Source organism: Pseudonaja textilis, chromosome 3 (genome assembly GCF_049901715.1).
Source record: "Pseudonaja textilis isolate UNSWEBS1 chromosome 3, rPseTex1.2, whole genome shotgun sequence".
NCBI lineage: Eukaryota > Metazoa > Chordata > Lepidosauria > Squamata > Elapidae > Pseudonaja > Pseudonaja textilis.
In genome coordinates, this window is record NC_141992.1 from 43,168,789 (window position 1) to 43,189,133 (window position 20,345).

At 43.8% G+C, this 20,345-nt stretch overlaps 1 protein-coding gene across 2 annotated transcripts in view; it reads right to left on the bottom strand.

Moving 5' to 3' along the window:
• The window catches only part of MAPKAPK2 (MAPK activated protein kinase 2), an 89,716-nt gene extending 73,077 nt beyond the window's left edge, over positions 1 to 16,639 (bottom strand). The window contains exon 1 of one of the 2 annotated variants that reach the window (XM_026715546.2): positions 15,950 to 16,639. In XM_026715546.2, the coding sequence (XP_026571331.2) occupies positions 15,950 to 16,258 (309 nt within the window). In that variant the 5' untranslated portion in view covers positions 16,259 to 16,639. The remainder of the gene's footprint in view (positions 1 to 15,949) is intronic. The other variant, XM_087929375.1, reaches the window with a different exon arrangement.
• Between the last annotated feature and the right edge of the window lie 3,706 nt (positions 16,640 to 20,345).

Below are 20,345 nucleotides of genomic sequence, written 5' to 3' on the forward strand. Positions count from 1 at the left end.
GTCCTCATTTTACTCACCTCAGAAGGATGGAAGGCTGAATCAACCACCTGGTGGGATTTGAACTGCCAAATTGTAGGCAGCTGGCTGCAGAAGTAGCTTGCAGTACTGCACTCTAACCACTGCGCCACAAAGGCTCCTGTTTTTAATTTATTAATGTGAACATTTAATATGTTCGCATTAAATTTAAGCTTTCAATAAATATAAGCAATATTTTTGAGGAACTTGATTGGTATTAATACTTTTCATGGACTACATCCCTTACTCAATGCCCATGGAAAGTTAACAGCTTTTTGTCACTTTATATACTTTCTAGAGGAAAAATGTCTGGATGTGAAACATTATAGAAACATAATATGTTTCTGTACTGTAGTAACCAATAGCCAGTTGACTTTTTTTTTTAAAAAAAGAAAGGTATATGCAACATGTTGTCATCCTGCCAGTTCTCCTTAGAGCTGCTCGGATCATCCAGAGTGGGAGGTGCTTCAGTCTGCGTCGTTGTAGGCTGAGCTTAATTACTGAGGAACGCTCCGCCCTCCACCACGTGGCTCCGTTGCCGGCGTTCCCCAGTTTTTTGCTCAGCCTCGTGCAGAGTAGGCAGTGTTTTCAGTTTTCTCTTGGCCGTCTCAAGAAAACTTTCTTCTTATCAGGTTGTATTGTTTTATTCTTTTCTTAGCCCTGTGCAGGAGGATATTCTATGGCTTAGAGGTTAAGCATCCACCTAATAAGCATGTAACCTGGGTTCATATCCCAGATGGGCAGGGCTAACTGATCAGACCTATAGCTTGAAATAGAGCTATAGGTAATACTTAAATTTAACTTAATTTTTCGACTCCCATTCTCCTGGGAAGTCTCATAGTCTCAGGGGCGCCTAGGGAAGGCTAGCTAACCTTCTAGCCACCCCCTCCTCCTTATTGCCTAAGGAGAGCCCATGGCTTAGAGGTTAATACATCTGCCTAATATGTAAATAGCCTGGGTTCAAATCCCAAGGGTATGGCTAGCTGATGAGAGCTTAATAGCTATCCTCCTTGCCCTCCCCTGGGGCCCTCGGATTGCCCCTGGGGAGAATTTTTGGCCGCTGTTCAGGAGCCCTGTAAGTCCTCATCGCAGGCAGTCGCCATTTAAGCGCCGCCCATGGTAGGGCGCCTTTTTCCTTATCTTCCGATCGCTACAGCGCGCCCCTTCAAGCTACAGAGCCTGCTGGCCCTAACCGCTTTAATTGCATGTGTGTTAATTGCAATGTGTGCTGAAGGCTAGCTCGCTGCCTCCGTTGGAATCCCGCCCAGCCTTGTCAAGGCTAGGCTGTTGTTTTTTCGTGCAGCTCCTTCACCCTTCAAGATCGTGGGAAGATCGCTCTTTCCTTTTCCCTAGCCTCTGCGCAATTAGGTTTGCTTCTCAGACTCAGGGGAGCACGTTCATCGCCCCAGGGAGACAGATAGCGGGTGGTTCAAAGCGCTCCGGCGCTAACCCCCCATCTCCTTTGAATCTCCTGCCTGCCGATCTCCACGCCGCCTTCGTTAGCGGCTTGAATTTAAGCACTCCAAAGCGCTGCTGGTTTTCCCCCCACCGACGCCGATCATCTCAGGAAGGGGCGTACCCTTCCTCGTGGTCCCTCTCGGCATCTAACTCGCCGGAGGGGCCCAATTCCGCCCTGAGCAGCCTCGACATCCAGCAAGTAGGCGGCCGCCTCCTGGGCGCCGCCTGCAGTCGGGCGCCATCGCAATTCTCTCTGCTGCTGAGTATTCTCCAGCTCTCCACACAGGCCTTATCAGCCTGTACAGAGTCTCGCTCCTAAACTTATGTTGGCAATCCGCAGCCGCGCTCAGGACGAAGCAATGCAGCACCTTCTTCCCCTCCCGGTTGTTGTCTGGGAGTTCAGCTGCTGGAGGCCTTATCTTTCCAACCCAGTGTGTTCGGCCTCAGGCGTTCATTTGACTGATTGGATAAAAGACACTTGGGTTGATTTTCCAGTTAAAGGGAGAGGCCTTATTGGTCCAGGATCCAGATTAAGCATCAAGCAGTTTCAAAGAGTTGAAATTAAAAATAAAGGAATAAATAGAAGGAGAGACAATAATCACGTATACAAGACTTATTCATACGTATATATCCATAAGTGAATAAAGATATTTAATATAGATATTAATGATGATGATGATGATGATGATGATGGATATTTGTATTCACCGCCTTCCGCGGTACATTAAATTCCAAAAGGGGGCGCGGGCCAGCTGATAAGGGTTCCCAGCCTCCTGTGGGCTCAACCCTAGGCGAGCCAACCGCCTCTGGTATTCTCTCATATGATTATTCTTCGTAAAGCGGCAGATGATAATTCTTCTAATGGCCCTTCTCTGAAGGCCAAATCTAAGTCTTACCATTGCGCAGCCAGGCTAAGGAAACTCAGGGGAGTTGGACCAGATGACCTCCCAGGTCCCTCCCAACCTGTTTCCCACTAGGCCCTTTCTCAGGTGGCCCAGAGATGGAGCACCGCCCTCCCAATCAGAGGTTGCTGCTCAATCCCAGGTAAAGGCTAACATTGGAATAGACCTCCTGTTGGAGCTGGGGTTGGACTAGATGACCTACAAGGTCCCTTCCAGTTTATTATGCCTGAACTCACCCGATCTCTCCTGATATCGGAAGCCAAACGGGCCTAGACCTGGTTGATCTGGGATGGGAGTCCATCTGGGAGTATTGGGTGCCGTAACAGAGACGCCTTGAGGTGTCATAGTCACTGGAGAAGGAACTTGACGGGCTATCCAGCGGGTCCCTCCAGGTGACCCCAGCCCTGCCACCCTCCACTCCTCCTATCCCTGCTCACCCCCTCTCCAGATTCTTTCCTTCTCCAGGCGCAGTTCACCCCAGGGGCGTCAGGACCACGGGTCAATGACCAGACGGACAGCAGCAGGAGGCTGCCAGTCGGGATTTCAGAACAAACCAGGTCATGGATGGAGCTGACTTCCTGCCAGAGGACTGCGAGAGGTCTCAAACAGGTGTCCAGACCGGATTCTTCCTGAGGTCTCCCGATCATGAGTATCTATCAATCAGGCCCCGGCCTAGGTGGCTCCTACCATGGTCAGGTACCTTCTCAGAGGGACAGCCCTCTCCCAAAGGGAACAGGGAGCAGGAGAAATCCGTTTGGGGTCAACTCATTTCAGCGAACCCCTATCAGGGACGGAGCCCATGGAGGGGTGATGCTCAGGATAAGGACCCCCAGTTAAAGGAAAGGTCCCTTACCATCCCTCCTTTGGGGGCTTGCTCAAGCCGCATACTTTATCCTGCTTTGCCTTAAGGCCAAGCCATCTCTGGCCTGGGCTCTTACTCTCCCTCTGTCCTCCCCTCCTTGGCGGGGAGCCCAGGATGCCGTTTCCAGGCAGCCCAGGGCGGAAGCTAATGTTATTCTGGCCCCGCTCATTTCATCCGATCCGGGATCAAGGCAGCTGATCTCCACAGGGGCCCTCCCACCTCGCCCGGGCATCAGGTCTTTCACCTCAACCTCGACTCAGACTTTTTCACCGATTTAATCCCTCAAAGTTGATGAGCCCTCTGTTGGCTCCGCATCCTCCTCCTCCGCTAATGATTCTCCGGAGGCTCAGAAACCCAGGGACAAGAGAGCCGAACTAACCTTAGGCCGGGCTCCCCAAAGCCTCTCTTGGGCCACCAGATCGGCTTCGGCCGTCTCCTTTCCTCCAGGCCTCCAACCCGGTGGCCGCCAATTAAATCGGCATGCCCCGCCTCTATTCCAAGGGCTCATCAGGACATCGCTGTACTCACGACCACGGCATTAGGTTAAGTGTTCCTCTAGGACCCTAACCTCCCTGGTTACAGAGTTAGATTGGTCCCGGCTCCCACCGAGGGGGACATACTCTCCGGCACAGCCTCGGAATCTCTGCCAGCTGAGAGCTGAAGCAGAGAAAAGTCCTCCCCTCTGAGATCAGAGCCACAACCCCTCAGCCATTTCGGAAAGTGCCCTTGACCTTCTTCCAGTCTCTCCCCGCCCAGGTACCTCCTCTTCAGCCATTCCTTCTCCAGAATCCGCCGACCCGGGCAGCAGGAACCAGGGGGTGGCTCCTCGGGACTCCCCTCAGGGGATCAGGTGGAAGGCCCCTCCGACACCCAATACAGGTCCCGCTCCCCCCGCCCCTCTGGCACATGCAGTCTTCAGATGCTATCCTTACAGTCCCTCTACTGGGCTCCAGGCGAGGAACTGACTCTCTCCCTACATACCAGACATCCCACTCCCGTTACAATCCCCCGCTCCAAAAGGTGCCCCCCTTGGGTTGTTATCTGCCCAAGGACCCTTCCAAGGTCCTCGTGGCCCTAGCAGCTCTCCTCAGAACGCCCCGGGCGTTTCCACTGCCACCTGGATGACGCCTCATCCTGTCCCCCCCAGACGCCAAACAAAGGGACACCAGAGCTACTCCGCCACCCTCTATGACCACCTCCTCGCAAACTGACAAGGGCCATGGTCGCCATCTAATTGCATAACCCTTAGGGTCCGTAATCGTTCCAGTTAAAGGGAGAGGTCTCCCCTTTTCCCTCAGAAGTCCCCTTACATCCGGACTTCGGTCAAGCGTTCCGGTGCCCCAAAGGAGTAACTCTATTAGAAGGGCCTAAACTATTGGCGAGGTGGTCTCAGGCATTCCCCTTGTTCCCTGGGCCCGCTTATGCATCAGACCCCTACAGGGCTACTGCTCCCATTTCTAGGCCGACAGAAGCCATTGAAATTCCTGTTCCAGGTCCTACCAGGGGTCCTCTCGTCTCTCCTCGAGCGGACCAACCTCATCATCAACGAGGGTCTGCCCTTAGGAGCCCCAACAGCTCACACTCCCCTCAGATTACAGCCTGGCCAGAGGGGCGCCTCTCCCCCTGGCTCCAGTTCAGGGCAAACGGTCGGAGAAAGACCGGGCATGTAGGTCAGACTAGTTGAAACTCACACCACCGTTCTGGCCCTCCATAGCTCCCTCTTGCGTGCGTGGGCATCCTGTCCTTACCCTCTCGGGCAGCATTATCACCAGGCTCATGTTAACAGACCACACAGTCCATATAGTTGATGGGAGAAGCCTAGCGCCCCTGCTACCGGGTGGTGTGCATCTTCTCTGTCTCACAGTAGAGCTCTTTTCCTCCAAGAGGGTCCCCACGACCTCCAGCCTACCGATAGGGGTCCTTTGGCATCCCTTCTCAATGCCGTCTCCCAAGATTCTCCAGGCTCCCCTCCCAGGAGCTGAAAACTACAATGCCTCTGTTACCCCTGGCCCCAGGGCCTCTCTACGCATTCCCTCCACTAAACCTAGTCCGCAGTCATTCTAGGTTTACTCACAAAAAAGCAAACTGCTTCGGGTGGCCCTCTTCTGGCCAGGTGCCCATGATTGCAGTCCTCTGCAACCTATTGGTGACTCCTCTTGGAAAAATCCTCCGAATGGGACCTCCCCTCCTCAAGGGGCCCTCTACATCCAGATTCCCTGCGGCTCCCCTAGCCATCGGCAGGTTGAATGGAGTTGCCTGGGAAGCAAGAATCTCTCTGACCAGGTTAGTGATGCCATCTTCGCTTCCAGTCGGTCATTAACTACCTGAACCTACTATACCACTCGGAATTCCTTCCGCATGCGTGGGGGCATAAGTCCCAAGTCAGCCTCTTTCATTCTCCGTCGCTAGATCTTCTTGTCACAGGCTCCACCAGGAACATCGGAGTTACAGCTCATTCTTACCAAGGTGAGGCTTCTTCGGCGGTTTGGGCCTCCAAGGGCCCAGTCATTGGCATTTGCCGGGTCATCACCGGGCCTACTCGTCTCCCTTAAGGAGACCTTACAGGTTGGCACATTGCCTCGGCGGGGGCCTAGTTGGGCAGGCGAGTCCCATAGCAGGTCCTCAGGACACGGAGAGGCTCATGAACCAGGACGGGGTCCCTCCCGTAGGACAGCCAAGCTTTGGTATGTCCCACTCTCTGGATGATCCGAGCAGCTCTAAGGAGAATGGGCATTGGTTCTTACCTGATACGCCATTTCTCTTCGAGCTGCGAGGATCATCCAGCCCCACCCTGTTCTTTCCGTCTGGTGGGGTCTTGTTTGACCAATGAACCTTAAGTCTAGTAAGATGAGAGTATGAATTTCTCTTTTCTCTCGCTTTCTAAAAACTGGGAACGCATGACAGCAACGGAGCCACGTGGTGGAGGCGGAGCGTTCCTCAGTAATTAAGCTCAGCCTACAACGACGCAGACTGAAGCACCTCCCACTCTCTGGATGATCCTCGCAGCTCGAAGAGAAATGGCGTATCAGGTAAGAACCAACGCCCATTCTACTTCACTTAAAAGGAAGACAGTCCCTCTACCATGATTACTTAAATGCAGCACTTACGTGACAGGTACTCTACATTGATGATGATTCATGAGAGGTGTTTTTGAACATTATAATTAAAAAAATGTGCAGCCCCTTACTATAAGTAAAACTTACTGGAGAGAATTGTGCTAGAAATGTATGTATCACTTTATTATTTTAATATTTTTCTTACAATGATATTCTAATTCTGGAATTGCCCACTGTGGACTTTAATGGATAAAGCAGGGAACAGCAAAGTGAGAAACAAATCCAAGTAAGTTTTGACAGTTTTTTTAGTTTCCATTTGCAAAGCTGAGGGTTTTTTTTTTCTAAAGTATTACCCATAATACTCATAATGTTCTCTGGAGTCACAATTCATATTTGAGAACCTCTTCCTTAACAAAACAAGTCAGATTTTGATTGTACAGTGCAGAAATGAGAATGGAAAAATGTAATTTCCCTTAATATTTGTCAAATTTTATAAAATTCTTCAGGAAATTGTCATTTTTTCCTATCACGGCACATTTCCCCAACTGGGTTTTCCAAATCTCTTTAATTTCAATTCCTTTATAACTTAGTTAGGCAGCTACAGCTGTGAGATTATGGCAACTGAGAAAACTATACTGGAAACAAATTGTATTGAGAAGATAATAAAAATATTAAAAATACTATAGAAAACCTTAGATGAACAGTATTTGTTTCATAACTTAAACATGAAATTTCAGGGAAAGTTTCAGTTTTAGCTCCTGTCAACAGTTAGTTCCTTCACAACCTTTACAGCATCAACAGAAACACAGCAAATCCTGTTGCAATAATTTCCTGGTATCTGATTTGTTCAGTTCTTTTGTGTTGACACTGCCAAATCACTTCCTTTTGTCATAGACAGGCAGATAATGACTGCATGAAAACAGTGTACTTCTGTATTCACCTACATGGTCCCTTCATCCATCACCAGTAAAATGAACTTTAAGCATAAAAGGTAAACAAACAGGTTGTTTTAAAGAATAAGACTGCCCTTCAACTTGACCATTTTGAATAACCCGGAAGCGATAACTTATAGCTGTGCTCAAGTTTGAAGTAACTTGATTTCCATTCAAAAGTTTACTTAAATTCATTCCCCAGGGCAGTAAGAAAAACACTAACAAAGCAATTGTGGAGAGAGGTACCAATGAAATATGAAGTTTAGAAGTAGTAACTGTGAAGATTTTACAAAATAGTTGTCCAATGGAGTATTTGTGGTTGGCATACCATAATGAAATATAAAGCCCAAGTGAAGTCTCACCTTAGGACAACTACGAACACCGAATAGTGATTGTAGGTAGGCAAGCCACTGTCTCTCAATTCTCCACTCCAGCATTAGTGTATAGCTCTAGCTAATATAAACCTTGCTTATTGCCTCATGCAGCAACCATCTGAAGAAAAAATAACTCTGTGACCAAGGTACACATATATGACACACTCTCCCCCTCATTTCTTTTGTGTGTCTTCCATTGCAGTCAGTTAGAATGTGTTGCCCTGTGCCTGATCTGGTCCCTCACTTCCTTGCAGAATGTAGAGATTGCCTAAATAAGAAGTTACTTAGTAATCAAGTTGCCAGTCCCTATTGTGGTCACTAAAGAAAGAACTTCCTCTAAGAAAAAGAAAGCAGCTTATTTAGAATTATTTGTAAGCATGACTTAAATGTATGCATGGAAATACTCTTGAAGACAATTCAATCATTTTATTATGAACATTGATGTGCCCTTGTTGATAAATTTTAGAAATAAGTAACAATATAGATGAAGCTCTTTGCATATTCCGAACGCCATAAAAATGCTAATATTTTTATTTGCCAGTAAAACAATATAAAGGTGTTAAAGGTAAAATGTCTAGATTGTGTTTGGAAGGATGTAACAGACAATTTCACTGCATTTCTGCTCCCAACTAATTGGCACATTTGGGCACATAACTTGCAAATATACAATGTCTTATGTTAACACTGGCATTTGGTGCACACATTATGTACATTATGATGTTTATGTGTTGTGATTGGAAGGATCGGTCCTGTTAGGAATTTTGAATCTGATGACTGTTAGATCGTGGATTGACGTCAGAACCAGGAAACGTTAATCTGAAGGGCAAGCCAGTTAATTAGCACGTTGCCTTAATGGGTATAAAAGGACACCGCTGAGCTGGTGCCTTTTGCCAGAAACAAAATGTCTATTTGAGTGAGGACGTTACTGCAAAGAGATCTCTGTTTGTTTGAATTTTGAAGGGGAATTCTAACCGTTTCTGCCAGTCGTTATCTTGTTATTTTCCTTCAGTTTGATTTGATTGTGAACGGCTGCTTTGTGTTTGTTCGTTTGAATCTCTAAGAGGAGACATAACATTATTGTTTCTGGCCTAAACAAACCATCTTTCAAGCAAGATGGATTTAAATCAACTGCAGCATTTGGTAGAGCAGCAGCAACAGCAAATAAATCAGCTACTGCAAAGCAATGTGACGCTTCAGAATCAGGTAACACAATTGCTGAATTATGTTTCCAGCTTACCAAGCCCTGCTGCTGTTCCCCCTGCCCCTCCTGTGAGGAAAAGCCCAGTATCCATGCCGGAGAAATTTTCTGGGCAAACAGACATGTTTCCGGCATTTCTGGGGCAGTGTCAATTATTTATGTCCTTGAGGCCTGAAAACTTTCCAAATGATCGGGCCAAGACAGGATTCATTCTTAGCCTCTTATCTGGGCAGGCTGCTAATTGGGCTACTCCTTTGTTAGTTCAAGATAGCCCGTTGTTGAATGATTTCCAGGATTTTCTTCAACAAATGGGAGTGATGTTTGAGAACCCAATTAAGATACAAACTGTGGACAGACGTTTATGGGATATAAATCAGGGGAAACGTTCTCTGCAGGATTACGTTGCAGAATTTCGCTTGCTGTGTTTGGACTCCAATTGGAACGAACCGGCTCATATGGCTGCATTCCAGGAAGGTTTGTCTGATGCCATCAAAGATGAGCTGGTCCATGCAGAGAGGGCTTTGACTTTGGATGCATTGATAGTTCAGTGCTTTTAATTGAAGCTCGTTTACAGCAACGTGGACGCAAACGGTTCGGTATGGAACCATCTTCGCTTTTTCGTGCACATCCCACGCCACCGAGAGTTTTCCAACCCACGGTTAATGTTGAGGAGCCGATGGAGTTAGGTGCACTCCGCCTCACTTAACGGTACGAGAACGATCGAGAAGGTTCCAGGAAGGCTTGTGCCTTTATTGCGGGGTCTGGGACATTTTGTTAATTCCTGCAAACGGAGAGGGACCCGCAGATCCGTACCTGAAACCACTCTTGTCTCGTCAGGAAAACAGGGTAGACCTGATCTCAAGGAAACCCTAGGTCGGACACATTTCACATCCCCACCTCAAATTGCTCAAGCAAATCCTGGCCCTCCTCGGCATTTACTTTTGGACACTCAATTTTTCTACAGTCACAGAAGGAGGGAATTCCCGCTGTTGCGTTGGTGGACTCAGGGGCTACAACCAGCTTTATGGACCGAGCTTTTGCTACGCACTATGGGATCCCATTGGTTGCTGTACATCCACCCATTAAGGTGGAAACCGTGGATGGACGTGTGCTCAAGTCTGGGCCCATTCGTTTCGCCACCCAGCCAGTGCGTATGATCATTGGGGATCATGAGGAGGCGATAAGTTTTATATCACCTCGAACCTTCATCTCCCTTTGGTGCTCGGAATGTCCTGGTTGCGTTTGCACAATCCGTTGGTGGCTTGGTCGCAGAACGGTATTTCTTTTCCAAGTCTCCAATGTGTAGACCACCTGAGACAATTGGACAGTGACGCCTCCATTGGCTGTGGGAGACAGAGTGGGGTTGTCAACGAAACATCGTCAAGTTAATCATCAGACTCGGGGAAGGGCCCTGCGGTGGGGGATAGTGTTGTGATTGGAAGGATCGGTCCTGTTAGAATTTTGAATCTGATGACTGTTAGATCGTGGATTGACGCCAGAACCAGGAAACGTTAATCTGAAGGGCAAGCCAGTTAATTAGCACGTTGCCTTAATGGGTATAAAAGGACACAGCTGAGCTGGTGCCTTTTGCCAGAAACAAAATGTCTATTTGAGTGAGGACGTTACTGCAAAGAGATCTCTGTTTGTTTGAATTTTGAAGGGGAATTCTAACCGTTTCTGCCAGTCGTTATCTTGTTATTTTCCTTCAGTTTGATTTGATTGTGAAACGGCTGCTTTGTGTTTGTTCGTTTGAATCTCCAAGAGGAGACATAACATTTATGTATTTACATGTTGGTGCCACCTGATTCCAGTGCAACTATATGAATCATGGAATCACTGCACATGTGATATAATTTATACAGTTTGCATTGTTTGTGCCATATTATGATGCATATGATGTCACATGCCCTCGAGAGACCCATACATATCAAAAAATACTCCCTCAAAAAACACTTCAGTTTTACCAATAAAAGGAACATCCCGCAATTTACCATTCACACCAAGTGTCTTATTCTTGGGCTACAAATGTCACTTTAATTGGCTCCAACTGATTAAAGAGCCAAAGCTGGATTCCATCCATGCCTATAGCTTTGTAAGTTTCTGATGAATGGACCTTGGAAGACCTTATCTAACCACATACTTGAATGCAAGATGGCCATGGTGACGAAGGGGCAGGATTCCCTTCCGCAGTTATCCGTATTCTTTGGATTATTTCACACACAGGAGTACTGGAAAAATACAATTTAAAGAGTGGAGGCAATTGCCAAATTGATTAATGCTGTGCTGTCAAAGCAGTGGTTGAGCCTACTCATTTACAGCTTAAGAAGGAAAATAAGCATTAGAGTGTGTCAGACATAATAACAGTGATAGATGTGCGTGTTCTCAAGCAAAAGGCAGGAATCTGCCATTCAGCTGGTTGTGAGTATCTGTTACCCTCTCTTTATGGCTTCGACATTTTTACTACAGGCATATTGTGATGGAGGAACCTGGCAGTTCTCTTTGTAGAAGAAATGGCCATGTTGGTTTTTTTTTTTTTTCCAGTTAGTTTTAAAGCAGATGTTTATAAAAAAAGAGAAGTAAGATTTAATTGCAACAGAAGGGTAACTTCTTGTTTTTTAGCATTGCAATTAACAGGATAGTCTATAGCATTCCCAAACAGCTAATGTGTGGGAGAAAATTTATGGCTTAAATACAGACTGTTCTACTCTTCTGAAACAAGCATCCATCTTACCTAAGAACTTAAACTGCATTCCTAAAGCCATTTCAAAACAAGTGAGTTTTTTCCAAAAGGGTTTCTAGAGTGTGGCTTAACAAAATTGAAAACCAAGCTAATGTAGTAAAGCACAAGTGTCAAACTTCACGGCGTCACGTTGCCATCATGTGACATTTTACTACTTTTTCCTTTCATGGAACTGGGGTTTGGCAGACACATTCATGCCACCAGCCACCAGTTTGGCAGCCCTGTAAAGAATATATTACTGATAAGTAGGCGCGTACAGGTGAAAGGAATACCTAGAAATCAGAATCATTTTCAGTAAATACCATTCCATGGGTTTCTCAACAGTATATTTATCTCTCTCCTTGTAGACACCCCTATTGAGAAACCCATGGAATGGTGTGTATATATATGTGTGTGTGTATATATATGTGTGTGTGTGTGTGTATACATATACATATACAAATGGCAGGTGCACTGGAAGCCCTGCTGTGCATGTGCAACCCATTAAAATGGAGTGAAATTTTAACCACATCACAGCCACCAGCTTGACTTGACACACACAAACCTGCCAAATGTTCTTCTCCTGAACTGAGGATTTTATCTTTTTAAAAGTTAATATGATTTTGTTTCAAAGTACTTGTTATTATATGAGACTTAATATGAGGGAACATCAATGAATTTTAACTCAATTTTGCATTGACATTTTGCAGTTCAAGTTATGTCAAAATGTTTTTGTCGGTTGATCCTGAAAAAGGATCACAAAGACACATCCAGTAATAGTTAATGATCATTCAAACCAGCACCTCTCTCACTAGTATGTGATAAATGATATTCCACCCAGACACTATTAAACTGACCAAAAATCAAAGACAACAGATCCAAAAATATGAAAGGAAATGCAGACAGTGTGAAAGTCTACTTCCAAGCAGATCCTTACAAACCTTGATATGCATATAAAAATAGTATAAAATTATGGACACCTATCTAAAAGTTGTGAGTACTTAAAAGTTTCTACTAGAAATCAGTAATGCTGCATAGGAATAATTCAAACCAATAATCAGGAGACTCACAAATATTTAGTTATCTTTCATTCAGTAATACATATTTAATATTCTTACCTATAAAATAGTTTTGGCTTTACAGAAGAAAATATCATGGCTGTGATACCTACTTCACAAATGCATTAATATACAGTAAATCTATGCAGAAAAATAAGACAGAATGTGAAATGAAATATTTTAATATTGATTGCATTGTATCTGAAATACTCTTAGCTGCCTAACTATTGTGATCTTGGGCACAAAGCCAGCTGAGTTACTTTGGGCCAGTCACTCTCTTTCAGTCCTAGGAAGAAGGGCAACAAAGGCAAACCACTTCCAAGAAATCTTGCCAAGAGAATTGCAGGGACTTGTCCTGGCAATTGCCAGGAATCAACACTGATTCAAAGGCACCAAAAAGGGGAGGGGAGGGGGAAGGAACGGTTTATAATACTTCTATCTATCTGATACTTCTATCTAATTCTTCAAGGCTTTATCAGTCATCCCTACTTTATTCCGTCAGGGCTCTGTTTACAAAAATAATCATTTGCCTTTTAATTTTATTGTGGAGCAGTAACTTCCACAGTTTCGCAAAATTGTTTAGCAAGCTAAGATGGAAAGGGCAAGCTGGCCAAAAGGTCATCCAGTTAGTTTCAGTGCTGAATGAAGATAAAAATATATGTCCCCCAACCTTAGTAAGAAGAACCATTGCCAGCCTTGTGTTATAAATGATTGACAACAGTTGTGGAGCACCAAACCTCAGGTTCAGTTCACTTATCTTCCAGGTAATTCCTTTTCAACTTTCATTCTCATCTATATAATGCTGGAAGTTAAAACCCACCCCTCTCCTAGGAAGATGAAATATTTTAGGATATACTAAAAAGGCAGAATATTTCCCCTAAAAAGAAAAGTAGAGACTCAAAGAGGCAGAAACCCAACCCAACTCACCTTTGCTAATGGACCATTACTCTGGCCTAGGCCAGTCTATTTTACATAACAAAGATCTACTCCAGATAGAGCTATAATAGGAATTTCCCAAAGCCCTTTCATTATATCATCATCCAGCAAGGCTCAACCAAGCCTGGGACTCAAGACAGCCTACAGAGTTGCTCCTGCATGGCCCCATGGGAGACTGACAACCAATCAGAATACAAGCTCAAATTCAAATTGCAACAGAGGGTATAAAACCAAGGGACTCCCAACATCTCTGGCCTTCTTTCTTCCCTCAAGGCACATGATCCTGTCTACCATTAAACCATCTTTCCAAGCAGTCACCATGTTTCCAGTGTCTTTCTTCCCCACTTGGAGCTGAACCCAGAAGGATATTTCTTCCAACAATAATATACCTATTTAAACTACCCAAAATGCATATGAATTTCACAAAAACAAATACAAACTGAGCATGTTTTCACAAATTACTGTGCTTTGAAATTAATTAGAATGCCAGCATGTTTCTTCAAGAACACCTGAAATTCTTATATAGCACAAATGGAAAAGTGTCACACGTTGTCAATTTAACTTAAGCCAGGATTTTATACTGATTTCGTAGGAAATACCCCTCCAAATGTGTTTAATGCTATGTGCATAAATACCCTCATTTTCACATGCCATTCTAACCAAGGCAGGATTTGTATGCATCTATCTGGAAGTGATAAATGTTCTGGTGTTTAGAAACAATGCAACAGATGGTCCCAAACTTGTTCCTTCCAGATATGCTGGCTTAGCACCTTACAGGATTGCTGTCTTCTAGGAGTTACAGTCTTGACACATCTGGAGAGCATCAGAGGGTCCCCTTGAGATTTCTTTTAACGTCCTTACATGAAACTGTCTTCGGAAGCATCTACTTTAGAGGAGGTGGCAGGAAATTCAAGAGCCCTTAAAATCGACTCCCATTGTCCAAATCCCCAAACAAGCGATCCGTCCAGACAACGTTCAGATGACAGGTTAAGAGTCTCCATTTCCCGCTCCCCACCCCCAGCCTCATTTGCTTTGTTGTTCTTCCTCTAAGCCCCTCCCCTTTGGGGCATCGATGGTCCAGCAGCCCCAGGAGAATAATACCCGGGCAAAAGTGCTTCCCACGGCGCTCTTCTCATTCTTTTCCCGACCGCAAAACAACAAACAAAAAACAAAGGTTGCTGGTGAATTTGCTTTCATTCCCCCCACCCCGCCCCCCTCGGCTGAAACCAGGCACTTTTTCAGCCAACGGGACTTTTTTTCCCTGAAAGAAAGGAGGTGGGGTGGAGGAGAAAAACCAGGCCCGGCTGCGCCAGAAGGAGCCTCCACGGCCTGGGGGTCCAAATCTCAAAGGGATTTACGTTTCCTAATCAGGCACTCCAACCTTAGATCCCGCACTGGTTTTCTCAAAGGGCCTCACGGGATTTATCAGCCCCTCAACCAGCAGCTGCTATGCACGCAAAGCTTTCTCCTTTTATTTTTCTCCGATCTGCCTCCCGCTCTTTTCTCCCACCCCACCCCAAGGTAGGGCAATCCCCAGGGTCTCCAACCTTGGCAACTTTAAGCCTGGAAGGACTTCAACTCCCAGAATTCCCCAGCCTGGGGAATTCTGGGAGTTGAAGTCCTTCCAGGCTTAAAGTTGCCAAGGTTGGAGACCCCTAATTCTAGACTCCATGACAAACCAACCGAGATTCAAGCAGCTTTTTTTTTCTATGAGTAAGGGAGCGGGGTGGAGGTGTCCTTCGGCTACTACGTAGGAAAACTGCGTAGGAACTACGAAGGAAGCATGAAATAAGTTACGGGGTCCCGGAGGGGGAATTCAATGCCAAAGTCCCGCCATCCCACGAGTGTCAGATCCCTTTGGCGTGAAAGGCGGCGAGTCTGCGGTTTTTTACTTTGGGACTTCCTCCCCCCTGGGGAATTCCTATCCGATCCAACGCTGAATGGGGAAGTATCGGTTAGAAGGGACAGGAAACTAGATTACATCTTCCAGCAGTCCTTCACCTAAATAGAGGCCAGGCGAGGGAGAGAGAGAGAAACTTTCCGCTGGTGAATGCACTTAAGTGTGGGACTCCTCCTAAACCACAAAGGACCGCCTCCGATCACACTTTTCGCCGTACGGGGGTTCAAACCACAACACCACGGCAACCAGCCTTCCCCACACACGTCACGCACTAACACGGAACAACTTTTGTGGTTCGGAATGGACCGATCGAGAACATTCAAGTCCGTTATAGAATCACCTACAGGAGTGGCCAAAACACCCTGAGTGCGGTCCATGCATCAGAACCGGTCCGATTTATTTTAGCTTAGTGGGGAAGTTCCCATTTACACAGAACTCCCGGTTCCTGCCAAAATACAGTATAAAACCGCAAAGGCGAAGAGCAACCAGAGACGCAGAGAAGAGGCCGTAAATTCAAATCAAATTTGACAAAGCCTTACCTTCAAGGCAAATTTGTCCCCGGTTTTCCTGTTTAAGATTTCCAAAACTTTTCCATTAATCCCCAGTCCCAGCACTTGCGTGGTGACCCTGTAATCATCCGTGATGGCGTTTTTCTTTATCGGGAGGACAGACTTCAGGTGGAACTGGGGAAACTGTTGTTGTTGTTGTTGCTGCTGCTGCTGTTGTTGTTGGGCCAGCTGCTGCTGCTGCTGCTGCTGCGGAGGCTGGTGTGGCGGCGGCGGCGGCGGAGCCGGTGGCGGATTGGGGAAAAGTATTTGAGGGTTCTGATTCTGAGAGTTAGACAGCATCGTTCAGTCCGAAGCGGACACAGCCAAACTGCGGGTTCCACCCTGCCCGCCTCGCCCTGCCTCTTCTCCCTCCCGCTTCCTCTCCTTCGTCCCCACGCTCGTAGGAAGTTTGCGCAAAACAGCCGGATCAAAACTCAATTTCTTCCCGCCTCGCTGCTTCTTAAAGGCACGGTTTCTTCTGGGCTATTCCTTTCCTCCGGTTTGAGCATAGAGAGTTGTTCTCTCGGCTTCCCCTGGGTCTCTTCGGAATAAGCCGCCGCTTCTTCGGGTCTGTCCCGATCCCAGCGGCCGGCTCGCTGCCTCTTTCGAGCGCGGAGACAGGAAAAGGAATCGCAACGATGTTTCACTCTCGTTACTTCCCCGGGTCGGCTTCCCTGCGCTGATGTCATAGCCTTGCGTTGACTGGCTGCGCCGTGTTCGGGGGCGGAGCCTAAGGCGGGTGTTCAGGCAGGCAGGCGGAGCTAATTCAAAGATTCGGAAGGGGCGGATGATTACGGTTGGCGGTCGAAGTGTCGTTCTGGCTCAATTCGAGAACGTATTTAAAATGCTGTTCTTTTGGAGATTTTGTTGCAGTATTATCTTTAGTTGTCAGCTTTTCCTACCTGGATATTAGGTTGGATGTAGATCAGAACGCTGGTCTTGATATATATATTTTTTTTAAAAAGCTGAATCACATCAAAAGTTTATGGGAAAAATGGATTATTTCATTAACCACTGAGACGAAAAGTTTGTAAAGTAATTGAAACTTCTTATTCATGGCCCAGAACTAAGAGCTCTGAAAGTTTGAAGATATAATATACAATTGGCTTTGACTTATTATTAGATTACAGTCATATAAAAATCGACACAATAAAGCAACAATAAATGCAAAGTAGAAATCCTGTCCCATAGGTTTCAAATGCCCCTGTAGAAGGATTCCTTTACACCATGAAGGTAGACATAACCCAAAGAGGCATGGGGGGGGGGGACATGTTTTGGGGGATCTTCTCCATACTTTGTGGTACTTGGATATTCCAAGTTTCATCATTTTACTGTACCAGATGGGAAGGTTCTACTTGGAAAGAGGATGATTTTGACAATTAAATATTGTAGATTTGAAACCAGCACCATGAATTGCACTTAGAAGCTCACTGAACATCAATGCAGTGCCCATAACACAATGTTTGTGGTAGTTCTTAAACTCCACCATGTGGACCACAAAATTTGGCATCAATTTCAGCTTCTGAGTAGTTCACAGAAGCAGCTCCCATGAAAAGTGCATTGCAATAATCCATACAGGTATTATTGATAAGAATGTGAGTCAATGCTGGAAAGGCCTCCTTCTCCAAGTAGGACTGCCGCTAGAACAATTGAAACTGGGAAAAAAGTCTCCTGCCTATAGCATGGACCTTAGTAAGTCCAAGATAACTTCCAAATCCTTCAAGTTTCATCCCATCTAAGCTCTCACAAACTCCAGACACTGCCTCAATATTTCACAACATTTCTGCCCTAGCTGTATTGGAGATATTGAGATGAATATAATTTGCAAATTGATGCTTTACCTTGAAACAATCGATTATTTTAATCAGGCAGCAAGAAAACTAGCAACCGAACAAGGACAACAAGAATTTTTTTTATCATAATTAGACTTTTTACAGAAATGAGTATGTAGCATGTGAGGCCTTGATCTCTAAAGAGTCCTTATTTTTAATGTGTTACTTTATATTTACTCAGTAATAGTTCTTTATTTCTACTGTAGAAATAAAGTAATAAAATTTAAACACATTCCAGCCCTTCTTTTTACAGGAATCAGCACTCCATAGGGGGAAAAAATGAACATTTCACCAAGTGCATAGAGGCCAGTGTGGGATCAGTGCAAGATGGACAAGTTACAGGAAAAATGAGAAAGATGGTTGCTATTGAAGAATAAAGCCACTGATTTCAGTGATCAGAGCTTTCAATACTAGAAATAATAGCTGAGAAGCCAGAGAACATCATTCTTTCAAGTGCAATGAGCATTTATAAATTTTGCAACAAAAAAGGAAGAAGAAGCTTCAGTAGGCAATTATATGAAAAACCCAGATTGAAGTCAATAATTATACTTCTCTAGTTCTATTAACAATTATTTATATTGTTATCAATATCCTGCAACATCATAAATCTTCTTTGTGCTATAACAGAGCTAGGCAATTAATTTTGCATTGGATACTTATGCAACAATTCTTAGGATCTCTATTCTTATATCCTGTAGGTATCAATTGCTTGTGTGGAGTTTGGTCAATACTGAGCCAAAAATATACTATAAGTGCATATTTAATATTTTGCTTTTTACTGGCTTTTCTCGTCCACATTTATAAATGCTAATTTTATATTTTAAAAGGAAATGCCTGTCCTACTGAATCTTGTTCCAGCATTAAAATTTGGAAGAAGGACTCTTCTTTAAAAAAATTCCTTTTGCCAAAATCTATCTATTGGACTGGATGGAATATGTGCCTACTTCTTAAAAAAGATACCCACTGCCATAGCCGAACCTCTAAGCATAATCTTTGAAAAATCTTTCAGGACCAGCTCCTTGCCAAAACTATCTTCAAAAAGGGAGACCCCAGCCTAGTTGAAAATTACAGACCAATCTCCTTATGCTGCATCACCGGTAAAGTCATGGAATCAATTATTAACCAATCCATCATCCTCCACTCAGAAACAAACAACCTACTCTCTAATAAACAATTTGGTTTTAGGAAAAAAAAATCATGTAATCTGCAACTCTTACACTGCAAAAACATATGGACTACACAACTCGATCAGGGCAAAGCAATAGACACAATCTACATAGACTTCTGTAAAGCCTTTGATTCAGTGGTACACGATAAACTACTCCTAAAATTAAAATCTTTTTTTAAATTTTTATTGGTTTTTAAAACAAACATAAACAAACAAAACATAAAAACATCAAGCCATCTTCCATATGTATACATACAGTGTGCCGGTTGGTTTACAAATTGTTTTGTGCTTCCATTTCGTAGTCTTCAATTAGAATTACATTGTATATACTCTCATATTTTCAGCCAAATATTGAATACATTAATAACATTATTAACCAATCATTTGACTATACTTTTATTCATTCATGCTTTATGAAATAATCATATTTTACTTAATTTGTTTTATGACGGTTCATATTATCATCTCAAATTTATCCTATAATCATTTTGTAGATATAATAAAAAACATCTTTATATATTCATTATGTTCTAAAAATCTACATATTTCATTATCATTTTTTATTGTCTAACCATTGATAGAATAGATCCCAAATTTTATAAAATTGTTTATCATCTTGTTCTCTAATTTCAAATGTCAATCTACTCATTTCAGCACATTGCAATATTTTCTTTTTCTTTTTTTTTGTAAATTTTATTTGAGTTTTCACAGAAAAGAAATACAAATAAAACATCTTTTTTGAAAGCAGCATAATCCCGGGTTACATTTCTTCGTACAGACGCAAATTCAGGTTCATGCTCATTTTTATATTCTATTCCATATCTTATTACTATTTTATATTTTCTACATAGCTTCTCCCCTCTTTTAATTTCCTCAATTTTATTTTATTTATTTCATCTCAATTCAAATCATTATATTTATATTTTTTGTCTGTCCTGTTTCAATTGTCTATTATCTTTTCTCATTAAACAAACTTTCTCCTGTAGTTACTGATTGGAATATGATGCCTTTGTATCTTTCCCCTAAAATTATCACACTCAATATAATACATAACTTCCATTCGGATTCTGCTTGGTACATTCTTAAAATACACACTGTATTGTTAAAAAAAGAAAAAATTATAAATGTATATAATTAAAACAACATTCCATTCCATTTCAATTCTATCATTAATATTAATATTCATTAAAGTCTTAACATTTTTCACATTACTTTTCAATTAAATATCATACTTCTATGGGAACAATTATAAACTTTCCATAGTTAATTCCCCCCCTTCACTTATATTTTATAAAACATTGACTAATTAAAATGTTCCCGTTCCTTCCTAATTCAATTTTCTCATTTATTTTATTTCATTTATTTTATTCACAAACATTTCACTAAA